This window comes from Phoenix dactylifera, chromosome 14 (assembly GCF_009389715.1).
Source record: "Phoenix dactylifera cultivar Barhee BC4 chromosome 14, palm_55x_up_171113_PBpolish2nd_filt_p, whole genome shotgun sequence".
Lineage (NCBI taxonomy): Eukaryota > Viridiplantae > Streptophyta > Magnoliopsida > Arecales > Arecaceae > Phoenix > Phoenix dactylifera.
Genome location: NC_052405.1, coordinates 9,240,066 through 9,253,090, shown reverse-complemented (window position 1 = coordinate 9,253,090; position 13,025 = coordinate 9,240,066). Strand labels below are relative to the sequence as shown.

The following is a 13,025-nucleotide window of genomic DNA, read 5'->3' as shown; positions in this document are numbered from 1 at the left end:
AGTTTACAGGAGAAGGTGCGGAGGATGGAGGAGGGCCTCATGGTTTCTATGCTGTGGAAGAACATTGGATGGCTGATGAGTAGATACAAATTATGAGAGGAGATATACATACATGCATATATATATATATATATATATATATATATATATATATATATATATATATATATATATATATATATATATATATATATATATATATATATATATATATATATATATATATATATATATATATATATATATATATATATATATATATATATATATATATATATGTTCAATCCTTAACAGACCAGACAGAAGTGTTCGAATTTAAGAATGGGTCATTGTCGACTCAATAATTGGGTGATTGGTCCCATTTTTTGATGCCATCTTTATGGGTTAAAGAATCACGTAAGCTGGAAAGAAACTGGCTGTCCTGGCCTTTGTTGTTCCAAAGGAAAACCTCCACGCAAGGGGAAGATATATATTTGAAGAGATGGGAGAGTTTGGTGGCGATTATGGTACGTACGGTGGTGGAGGTGATGATGACAAGGTGGTAGGGTTTTCAATGAATTGGTCGATTGGTTTGAGAAATGCTACGTTGCAACGAACATGATTTCTTTAATTATTTTGCCTCATAAAAGGTCCAAAAGGTGATGCACTTCATCACGTATGCGTGATAGCTAAATGGCGCCTATCATTTTGATGGCAAATAATTTAGCAATGCAACCCCATTTTCCATGAGCAAACATCATGCAATCTTTCTTGAAAGAAAAACATCATTTAATCTAAAAAAAAAAACTGCACCAATAATACACAAAAATGAGGTATTATTTTTTCCCTATGGTATTTCTCATCGGACCATCCTATACTGCAATTTTTATGCAGTGACATGTTATAAATTGCTCATACAACTAATGCCATTGGATACTTATAAGCCCCGTCAGCCTTGAACAACATTAGAAAGTCTTATCACAAAAAAAAAAAAGCAACATGAGAAGTATTAACCTTATGTTACATTCGTAGTTGTTATATAGGGATAGGACATACATATATCATACCGAGTACATATTAATATATTTTTTTCTTATATATATGGTGTTAGTACATGATAATGCATTGCTACTGCAATATTTATAATAAAATGGTAGATCTTGAGTGTCTGCGGACCTAGAGTGATTCGAGTGATAATTATAGATATTCATTTTGAAATCGTAAGTGTCTGCTTATTTTTTAACTCCATAATTATATGCTGTCACCTGGGGATTCGTGGCGAGTTAGCATCTCCTCGTGGGGATACTCAGACATAATGTCGAGGAGGATAACCTTCCACGTTGAAAGGGAGGCATCATTCAGTCCTGTCATGTTTCCTTGTCTTTAACATGGGTTTCCAAGAGAGCGTAATTATATTTTGGGACGTAGGAGCGATGTTCCCTGGAAATGGAATAGGACAAAGATCTCATGGCACAGGAATGGCTGAGCTAAGTCTTTGATCATGTAGAGTGGTTGGTTTTCTTTTTTTTTATTTGATGAAAGTGGAGTGGCAGGTGAAGGTCATACTTTTGGGCTCGTAAATTTGCATAGTAGCAAACACTTCCAACTTTCAAGTGTCTCGTAGGATCTGTTTGGTTGCAAATATTGTTAGCCCGAGATAATTCTGTTTAATAAGTGAGTCAAACTAGTAAAATATATTTGTAACATTTTCTACTCTGCCAAAAATAAGATATTTGGCAGAATATGGCTGATATCATTTAGAAGAGGTAAGTTTTTCCTTTATTTTAAATTACTGCACAACCAAATGGGTCTTCAATAATTCAAGACAATTGGGAGAAGCAATAAAACACTTGAGACTAGAGCCATTAAGTGCTCTGGTACTGAGTTTATACATGATGATATGATGATAAGGATCCCTTGAAGGTACCACCACATTTGATTTGAAAAATCTAATCGGTAATATTTATTCATCATTTTCGAATCACTTCAGTTTCTATTTTCTCGTAAAAATTATATGGATTTTCTTTGCTAAAAAAAGAATCTGAAAGCAAGAGTTTTACTTCACTTTTTCAGCTCCTAGGAGTAGTTTGGCTCACTTGCATTAGAACACAAATTGGAATGTTGTCATACATAATGAACTCGGAAGCAGGTAGTTAATTTCTTCGAATTGTGGCTGTCAAATGGGGTAGCATTTGGACAACCAACCCCTGAAACTGGATAGCAGCTGTCAAATGGATCATAATTTGGATATAGTACCGTCCAACCTTAGCCATACCATATAATTGTCATATGGGTTAAGATTGGACACAACGCCACCCAAGGTTTATTCTGACAGTACGCTGTCTGCTGATCCTGAACTTAGTTCATCCAGATCTACGGCGCTCTCTCAATGAAAGGGGCCATGCCGTTTCTAAAATAACATTATAACGCATCTCCCCGACCATGTTGAAATAAAAGAAGAGGAAGAGAATCCATGCTGGGAACTGCTTTAGAGGTTTGAATGCCAGCCACATGCAAATATAACACACAAGACTAATTCAACTTCAATTCTCTAAGCACTCGTACAACATATGCATTCTTCAAACAAGACTAATTATTTGTTCAGCATGAGAATGACATGGCAGGCTATCAAGTTTTGTGTTTCCCTTTACAAACTTAGAAGAGCAAGGTGCAGGGTTGATCTTTCCCATTGTCTGAACTCAGAGGCTCCATTTGGCTGCAGAACAAGTTAACTCGTATAAAATAGGCCAATAGACTTTACTCAGGAATAAACTCTTCCATTTTCCAAAACGGTTTCGGTTTAGTTTACTCAAGACAAAAACGAAAAGTAGTACTCTTTTTTATTTCTTGTCGCTGAAAAAAGTTGGTTGTTGAATAATGCATAGCAAGAATAGCTGAATAGCTTGAGCAGAGACCCTGAGAAGCTTCATGTCAACTTAAACCAGTTTTAACCTCAAACCAAATACATCTTTACGGCAAATGCATATAAATTTAACGTTCCATGATGCTCTTGCTATCAATTGTTGCAAATGCGACTATCTCCTAAAGGTTTTCCGTCAAAAAAAAAAGAAAAGATTATCTCCAAGTGGTAAATTTACTGAAACATTATGAGGCCTGGGAAATGGCTGGAAATGCTGCCTCGAGCAGGGACGGAAAGCATGCTTGCATTTTGGATGTGAATAAACACAGTGCGCCTGCTGAAACTGCTGATCAGCCCTGCCTTCAAGAGATAATGCAAAAAAAATGAATCAAGCATACAGAATAAATCTGGAAACCAGCTGAAGCTAATATATTCTCAGATATTCATAGATGATGTCATTACAGTCTCTCTGATAAGATTCAAATGGAAAATTTATGAAAGAGAGTTACACCCTCTAAAGCTCTTCATTTCGTGTCGCAAAACAAAGGCAACAGTTGAGCAGAATGTACAGAATAGATAGAGAAGATATGGTAACTCATTCCAAAGTTTTGAGAAGCCTGAACAAGCCGGCAGCTTCCCTGATCCTGGAAAACTCAATGCAGAAAGCCTGGACTTCAATGAAGAGATCTTGAACTGCACATGAGAACAATTGAAAGAAATATCAGCACTGGTCTTGACGTGTCATGATCCATTGAAACCAAAGGATAGACTTGATGTAAATGCAAACGATAAGCCACAAGCAAAAGTTCTTGGGATATATATACATCCAACACGCACAGGTCACCTAAATCCATCATGAAGGCAAACACTTGAGTTAAAAAGAGTATTAAAAGTGATCCATCATTATCATCACAGAAATGTGTGACCAGATGCAATTATCAGCATAGCCACCACAAGAATATAGGCACATGAAGCAGTATGTATAAGAATGCATAAATGAAATCAACAGAATGCAGGCACAGAGACAAATAGAAGCAGTATGTATAAAATCACCATTGATGATTTTGTTCCGAATAAGGCTCTGTAGAAAGACGCAGACCAATCTCACGAGCCTGTTTTGCATGTACTTATCCTGGAAAATGATAAAACATCAACACAGGGAATAAGCACTCTATAATTTTATCAAAATAATGTAAAGTCCAATAGATTTTTCAACTATAGAACAAAAGAACTTTGTGGTATTAGCATAATCATCTGAAAAAGAGGCAATCTAGAGAACTATTATAGGGGGAAAAAAACTGTCACATGAAGAATAGGAAAATAGTACTGTTCGATCTTAACAGACAGGCCCTATCCTAACTTGCTTTGACCGCATTATTAAAATTATGCCCTCTATAACATAGAAAACCATGATCTATTAAGGAATAAATAGAAAACCATAAAATAAATATTTTCTGCAAAGCAAAAAAATATTCTTTAGATCTTTAAATCATTTGTAACTCAAGTTGTAAAAGTTTCTCAAGAAAGTGTTGACAAAATCTAAAGGATATTGCTTGACCTTAACAAGTGACCCTTATTTTATCCCCATGGGGTCCCTTTGTAAGTGAGACTGTGATCCATCAAATTTTGAGAATTTCATGAGAAAATCTTTTAAAAACATTATACTTCATCAAACATGAAAAGGATAATATTTATGAAGCAAAAGTACACTACTGAAGCTTCATATCACCATACTCTAATGCTAAGGACATTACTTTATTATAGGTAGAAACATGGAGAAAATTGACATTTTAGTTATATAGTTAGTACTGCAAGTAACTGACAATTAACGCTCCCATCAGCTGCCAGTGAATTAGTTCCCTCAGATTCATATGTTTGAAGAACAGAGCCTTCAAAAGGAAAGACAAAGGACCTTAATATTTTCGCATGATGATATACAGTTTGTGATGTACATGTGCACGAACTCTGTTGGGAGATCGACTGCGGTTGTAAGCCTGTTTACAACTTCCATAGAATGGAGACTCATTTCCATATTGACAAGAACCGTGAAATACCTGTGAGAAAAACAGAGCATAAAAAATCCAAAACAGAAAAGGATGTATATCATTATGAAAAGCAAATAAACAGGCTTACTCTGAAATTTCAGGAGAGTTCATTAATTTTGACAGAACTTCAACCGCAATTAGTGGGTTGTGTTCAACAAGATCCTAAACATAAGAAGTAATGCATTCAAAAACTGGAATAGGGGCAAACTTACAAGATTAATCAGATGCACAAAAGGAACAAAGAGAAAAAAAAAAAAAAAAAAGAAAGAAAGATCACATACTGGCAGCTTTCTTGGAGTAAGTCCACAGTGATAAACTAGTTTTGGATCCTTTGCAAGTTCTACCACGACTTGCTGCAAGAAATTGGAAATAGATGTAACTGTTTTGCATCTCGAGTATAGACAGTCCAAAGAAAGCAAAGACAATGGTAGTCATGTCAACACTTGGAGAGCGAAGCATCCAGACCCATGTCCAGCATAATATGCACGTAAAAAGCACAAAAGCTAATCTTAAGAAAAAAGCATGACTACACTGTTGACCAATTTGAAGTTTTGAACAACTATCTTGCTAAGCAAGTAAGCTTGCAATTCCTCCACTCATATGCCAATACATTGTTTCATCAGCTTCTGTTTTTGTTTGACATTTTGACAGCTGAAAGTGTAGGATTTTTGAAGAGTAGAACCTCCTGTTGAGCAGGTGCGAGTGGACCTTTCAAGGCTTTTGCAATCAAATCTCTGACTGCAGCTCCGCGACTGGTGTCAGCACACATTCCGTAGTCCCACAGCAATTCATGGTTATTGTCAGGGTTGAGCCACATAAGCTGAATAATGATCAGAAATTCATTAGTACATGAATGGAACATATCTGATGATTAAACTCCAGAGTGACAGTCTTGCCTCTCCATCTAGTATTGGGAGCCTTGGTGGTGCAGGCCTAATCCACTGAGGACTTAGACCTTCCAATGACAGGTTCTGAAGCAAATCAGTTATAGCAGTGTCTCTATCTTCAGACCCGATTCTTGGTTTAGCTCCTGGTGGGGAAAGCTTTAGACTGAAACATGATTAAAATGATTAACATGAATATTTCACCAAATTACTAAGGAACCAAAGCAATTTTTTTTTAAAAAAAAAAATATCAATCAGTCATACTCTGATGAATTTGCATCACAACCATGAGGGACATCTGGATCTGGTATAACATTTTTAACAGCTGCAGCCCTGAAAATGCTTTTGTATGGCTCGGGTTGTGTTCCATCACAATGTTGCTTCTGGAGTTGTTCACGTTGCAGTAAAACCTAAACGAATGAAAAACATTTATGGATGACATAAGGATACACTACAAACATCAACTACTGAACTGAATTTGCCCAAAATGTTGCATAACTTGCCCAATACCGAAGCTGTACCCATAGTCTTCATGCTATTATATCAAAAAAAAATCTAGAAACTCACATGTGATGATGGATCAAATCCTTTGATGTAATCTGCAGCGGACTGCTTCAAAACCTGAGCAGAAAAAAGAAGACAAACTATTTGAAAAAGATATTGAACGAAAATAGAATAAATCCTGATATGATATTATGAATAAACTAATGCAATGAATATTGGCCAAATATCATCAAGTGGTTGTACAATTGCAATGAAAATCATCGTTCCCAACAAAGAACGCATCAAAATAGAAAATACATGTAGCCTGAAAGTAACATTAGAAGAACTGAAAGCATGAGAGATTGATATAATTGCCTAGACATGTTGATTCAGATTGAGACCCCATAGAATATGGTCTAAACAAGATTCCAAAAAAACCAACTCGGCATAATATATCAAAAGCCAATTTGTACAGAGAAACTAGTAAAGTTTCCATTCCAATAGGAAGCAAGTGTGATCAAAAGCAGTTTTGGGCGCATGATTCAAGTGCAGGATAAGGAGAAAATAGCTTCTAAAAACAATCTGGAAGCAGTGTGGAAGCATGTATAGAATCAGATCAGATATTTATTTGCTGCACTCCAAAGAAACTAGTTTTATCTAAGTCTTCCACAGCAACCTATTTGAACCATTTCATTAAGCCCATGGATGTTGGAGCATGGCCCATTAATATCTATGTTAGACTTTCCAGAATTTGTATGTAGAAATTAAAAGATATTATAGAAAATTTTAATAGCTTTAAGGGTGTTTGTTGAAAAATTCTATCATTAGGAGTTAACATCCCAAATTTAATGGTACAATAGCATAAAGTGGGGGTATATGTAACTATCCACTAATCTGGATAAATTATAACATGTGAAACAAATGTCCACCTCATGGTCTATACACATTGAAAGCTTCGCTATGGGAAGCTATGTACTATAGTTTTGTAGGTGCAGCAAGAAATCTTGTTAAGATGTTAACTTGCAAAAGTCACTTAGTTGCAGAATCTAATGGCATAGGGGTGCTTTACTAAATTATAAACAATATTTTTGAAGGTGGAAGCTAATATGACTCTGCTAATAGACCATGACAGAATAACAGTCCTTTGGACAATGTCCTTCTAAAGGAAAGTGCATGCAAGTATTTACACTTTGACACCCAACCATTTCATAATGCTCTTGGGGAAGGTTTGAAATTTTTAATTAACAAAAGTAAAGAGTAGATAGTTGAGAACGATGTTATCAGACATCATAATTTTGTCATATTCAGATCATAAAGGGATGACATTACACTAACTTAAAAACCCAATAAGTTGCTATAGAAAACATAAATAAGCAAGTGCAGCAGGAGGGTATGACACTGGATAAAATTTCAGGACCTCTTTGTTATTGTTTACACCAGCAGATCCTAATAACAGTTGAATAAATGACATTTCCATTTTCTCTGCTGCATCATCACAAGCTGCCTGCAAAAATCAAGAATGGAATTCATAAGAAATATTGCATTAAAATGATTGGCAGGTATATCTCAGCAAGAAAAGTACAGATCAATCCTCTACACAGCATTATCTAAATAAAGCGATACAGGTTGCACTTAACTAAAGTGTAGCCATGCTACAAAAACTGTCTGTCGGTTATCTTGCACATAATCTGACAAAGGCTGCATGCACAAGCATTTGAATGTAAATCTATTAATGTAATTAAGTTCGGAACTTGAAAAGGAATATGACAGGGTCATCTGCCAAGGTGCACAACTATGAAGACTAGTCAAAACAAAATCTCATAATCCTTGGCCCTTTTCCTCTTCGATGAAAGCTATAACAAGAGTGAATCAATTGCAGGGTAACAATGTTCTTGGACTAGTAAAGATGTGATCCGTGGTCATTTGAAAGTTAAGGGAACCTCTGTTAGTTTATTTTTCAAGTACTTTTGGGTTCCTAGATGCCTAAAACATAGGAAATATCTTATATAATCTTTATATAATTTAGAGTTCCTCGAGATAAAGAGTAAATATTTGTTTGGTTAGAATAAAGTATTCATTAAAAAAATTAATACTCATCTAATCTAGAATTCAATAATGCTTTGTTAAGAGGGTTGTAGATAGCAGATTATTTGGATTTAGAAAGACAAAATTATTAGTATATTGTTTTAGTGTAACTTTAAGTGCCCTAGTATAGGTTCCGCGAAGGATGTAAGCATGTCTTGTAAAATGAAAAACCTAGAAAACTCACTAAGATTGACGATTCTCTCTGTGTTGCATCCATGGCGCTTAATGGTTCTATGAAAAAAAATACTGTTGTGGTGGATTCCACATCCTCTTCCTCCTCGAAAAATAAAATAAAATACTGTTATGGTTATTCAAACATCCTCCTCCTCCTCCTCCTCTTTTGGGTTTTCTTCTACTAGTTTTCTTCCTTCCTTGCAAGGATCCAAAGGGCTTGCCAGAATGGCTGACTTTACGAGCCCTTCTTATCCAACGACACTCATAACAGAGTAGCCCATTCAGAACCCAAGATCTTCTATCTCTGCCCACAGGGTCCCACTTACATCACTCATATGCTATTATGTGATATGTAAAAGATGCCAGGAGAAGCACAATATATAAGATTGTGAACTTTTTAAAACAGATTGTTTATGTAAGTATCATGTGTTGGAATAGAACATTAAGGAATTATTAATGCTCATAGATTTCTAATGAAGTACTTGGAATCCTCTTAAAGTCCTCCCTATTTACAAAGAGAATCTCATATAAATGAAATGGTGGAAAAGAATCTGGCACCTTTAGGACCTGTTTGGATATATAAGCAAAAACTTCTAGAGGATTGAAAAATTGTAGGAATGGAGTGAAGCAACATGAAGATGCCATTGCAAATTTCATCATGGGTATTTATGGTCTTTGCTGTTTGGTTGAGAAAAATACAGATCTACAGAAAAAAAAAAGTATCTAAAACTACATAGAAACTAGAATGAGTTGTAAGATCTAATCTTCATATTATATGAGTCATCTCACATCTAGTCTTATGGTAATAGTCTAGTCAAGATTGTCAATATTCAAGGTGCCATTCTAGTCACACAAAAAAAAATGCTGACTCGCCGTGGATATTTGTTTGTAAATTTAAATGGGAAGGGAATTTTATGATGAAGTTGAAATATGGCCATATAATCAGAGTACATAAGAACAGAGTCAAATAATCAGAGCAAATACACTGTTATGGGAGGCAAAGAATAGCAAATTGTGTGCAGGAGTGGATCGGGAGTCAGCATAGTAACACGACTTAGTCCAGAAATACTCGATGAAATGTCTAGGTCAAAAGATGCAACTATCAAAGAACTACTAACTTTATAGTCTAACAGGTGAAATGCGTTAGTCCGGTGAACAAATGATTTATGGGTGTAATGGTGTGATACACAACCATTAAAATCACCAAGGTGTGCATGCAAGATGCATAATTCAGATCTGCTAAATGCAGCAAGTGAGGTTAGACTAAGTTAACATTATCCATGTTTTTGGGGGGAACGTCACCCTTATAGAATGATGAAAAATAACATCATGTTTTATACATTTTCCATTCTTCCTCAACATGATAGACCACATGTTTTTTTTCTTTTTTTTTTTTTTTTTTGGGGGGGGGGGGGGGGGGGGGATTATAATTAATATACAAATAGAAGCAGTGACAATAGTGGAAACACTAACAATGTTGATAGCCATAGTGGTGGCTTTAGTTGAGTTTCAGATCATCATTTAACAATAACTATTGAAATTCCAGGTTTAGAATACTAGAAGAGGAAGCAATTGCCGATTTATGCTTCCTCACATTGTCACAAATCAAGTACTTACTACAGTATAAAATGCAAAAAAAAAAAAAAACAAATCCTTTGAAGTTATTCCAAACCTCAAGCAATTGTATCAGGTGTACAATGCAAGCATCCTTTACTTATCAACATTACTTTGTCCTTACATGCATTCTTAATGCCCACCATGTTATGATGATTCAAGTAAGTGGTGCCTTCTCTAGAAACATATATTTACAAAAATTAATTCACACTTTGCAAATATAAAATTTCAAAGTGCTTACAAATAATCATTTTAGTACTTACATTTATAAGAAAGGAAATAAATGGGTTCGAGGAGGGTGGTTGAGAGGAATAAGCTTGATGGAGGATAGCTAATGCAACCAAACGCTGGCTGGGTTTAAGCATGCCCTTGTCCTGGACATAAAGAAAAAACAACTTTTATGAGACTGCCAAAATTGTCATACCCTCTTGGAGAACAATTGAATGATGAATAGGATTATTCTAGAGCAATATCATGGAAAATTTTAATAGTTGACAAAGGAATTGTTCCCACACCACCATAGTACATCAATATAGGACGTACCTTTTCTAGACACATAAATGACAAATAACGCTCCAAAAAGTTATAGTTATCGCAACTAAAAGGACTTCCAAACATGTATACATTAAAGTGCTAACTCAAATAAAAAACAGATCTTGAAAGGTCTGCTAGAAAGAAGAGCAACAATACATTAGTTTTTTTTCAGCTCATGTAGAAAAGTAATCATTACATGGAAACTCATTAAATAAACTATTCTTATATACATACATACATGCATATAAATAAACATCTACATTTATAATATATAATATAGATGTATGTACATATGTATATGTATGCATACACATACAAGTTTTGGGGAATGGCCTTACAATGAATACATGGAACTTTGTATTTTGCAAGGATAGTCACTATCAAGTAACATTGTTGTTAGGGTGGAAGATTCAAATTATTCCATCATGAGCAAGCAAGCATTAGACCATGTCATCAAGACACCCACACCCAATTGGATAGATCAGACACTTGGACACTTATCAAACTCTCTGATCACAGCTCTAAAGATTGATGGAGAGTTGTACCCGTTCCACAATTTCAACCCATCATAGTTATATTAGAAACCATTCCGCTATTAGGAGAAATGTATTGAGCAAATGCATGATGCTCAGATTGCAGGTGTGTCAGTGTCAATCTCCACACTATCATAATGATATTAAGTGAATTTCTGTTCATTTTTAGAGACTGGTCAGGACATAGACACTCATATGACTTCTCAAAGCATTAATATTAAAATACATTAAAAAGCATTATCTTATAAAGATTTCTTTTATACAATATTTAAAACAATAAAGCCCTTGCCAACACCCACTTCCCATGTCTTTGTCCATGCTACAGTTATAAGAGCAACTATTTTTTTTTAAAAAACATAAATAATAAAATAATAAAGAGAAAACAGTATGTCTAACTTTTTCTGCATCTTCATGGCAAACACAAATAAAAATGCCCATATCCCAAATTCTCAACATCCAATCAGCCAAAATAGTTCTGATATCCATTCACTTAAAACACAACGACCAGAAAAGAACCGAAATTCCATTGACAACACAGACCACACCTCCAGCAGCAAGCAACTGATGGATTCGCATTAGAAGATAAAAAGCAAAATACATTCAATTTATGATAAAAACAACTAGATCAAATAAAAACAAAACATAGTATAGGAGAAAAAAGCGAATAGCCTAGAGATCTAAGCCTGAACAAATTCATCAAGAACCACTAAAAAAAATAAACCAAAATTTCAACTTCTTCGCAACAACAGCAATGAATAAACCCATATTCCAAAATTAACAACCAACTAGCTAAAACATATGATAAAGCATCATGAAAGACGGATATCTAGGATCTTAAACCCTCAACTTAAATTACCAAACCATAACAGCAAAAAAAAAGTGAGCTTGAATAAATTCATCCAAAGGAAAAAAGAATCTTGCGGAAAAACTGCAGCATGTAAAAATAGATGCACTCATAATCGAAGATCTCAACAACCAAACAGCTTGACATACGAAAAAGAATCATAAACGACCGACATCCATCATCTTAAACCCTGAAACTACGAAACCCTAACAAGCAGAACCTAATCTTGAAAAAATCATCCGATCCCTCCGCCCCCGCGGGAAAAAAAAAAGATAATCTTGCAGCACAGCTGCGACAAAGGCAAAGACATGCATCTATAATCCCAAATATCGACAACCAATCAGCTAACCATACCGTAGAAGATAAAAAAACTCCGATATCCACCATCTTAAACCCTAAATCCATACCGCCAAACCCTAAGAACCAGAACCTATCCAAAATTCAAGAACCCGAACGAAATCAAGTGGACCGAAAAGTTTCCAAGATAAAGAATCCGATCGCTTGTACCTCCAAGAGCATGGCGAGGGAGGAGCAGACCCGGAAGTGGGCTTCGCGGGGGAACCGGGAGAGGAAATCCGCAAATATCTCATCGAAGGTTCGGGACTCGGCGTTGAGGAGCGCGAAGAGGTTCTTGGATTCCTCGATTCCGATCATGGCGGCGAAGGGAGAAAGGGAGGAGAGAAGGGGAGAAAGAGAGCTTCTTTCCTTCTTCTCCCCCGAGCGGAGAAAGGAGATCTCTGGGGACTAGGCGTCGACTTGGGGACGAGTGGAGAGCGAGACGAGCTCAGCCACTTTAGAGAGTGCGGGTTAGGTCCGCTTTGGAGTAGAAATTTAGTTCCAGCTCGGGCCCGCCTGCTCTACACGGTGGACTTTGACATTCGGGAGAGCGTGTATGGCGGGTTCTCGGTCGTATTCGGACTGATTGTTCTTTTGCAGCTCAAATCCAACGGCAAACGAACCTTCAAATATAATTTGACTTAGAGAATTCTG

General features: G+C 35.9%; 1 protein-coding gene across 2 annotated transcripts; it reads right to left on the bottom strand.

Moving 5' to 3' along the window:
* Positions 1 to 3,241: 3,241 nt before the first annotated feature.
* On the bottom strand, positions 3,242 to 12,823 carry LOC103704790 (CCR4-NOT transcription complex subunit 11). Of its 2 annotated transcripts, none has more exons than XM_039133565.1 (12): positions 12,543 to 12,823; positions 10,388 to 10,498; positions 7,669 to 7,755; positions 6,336 to 6,389; positions 6,033 to 6,178; positions 5,781 to 5,934; positions 5,567 to 5,704; positions 5,166 to 5,237; positions 4,973 to 5,046; positions 4,752 to 4,893; positions 3,893 to 3,971; positions 3,242 to 3,683 (listed from the first exon to the last, which is right to left on the bottom strand). In XM_039133565.1, the coding sequence occupies exons 1-12, from the start codon at positions 12,687 to 12,689 to the stop codon at positions 3,514 to 3,516; spliced, it is 1,374 nt and encodes a 457-aa protein (XP_038989493.1). In that variant the 5' UTR covers positions 12,690 to 12,823; the 3' UTR covers positions 3,242 to 3,513. The 2 variants fall into 2 exon arrangements, with proteins under 2 accessions (XP_038989493.1, XP_008786452.1); XM_008788230.4 differs by having other exon boundaries at positions 3,242 to 3,532; positions 12,543 to 12,821.
* Positions 12,824 to 13,025: the final 202 nt, after the last annotated feature.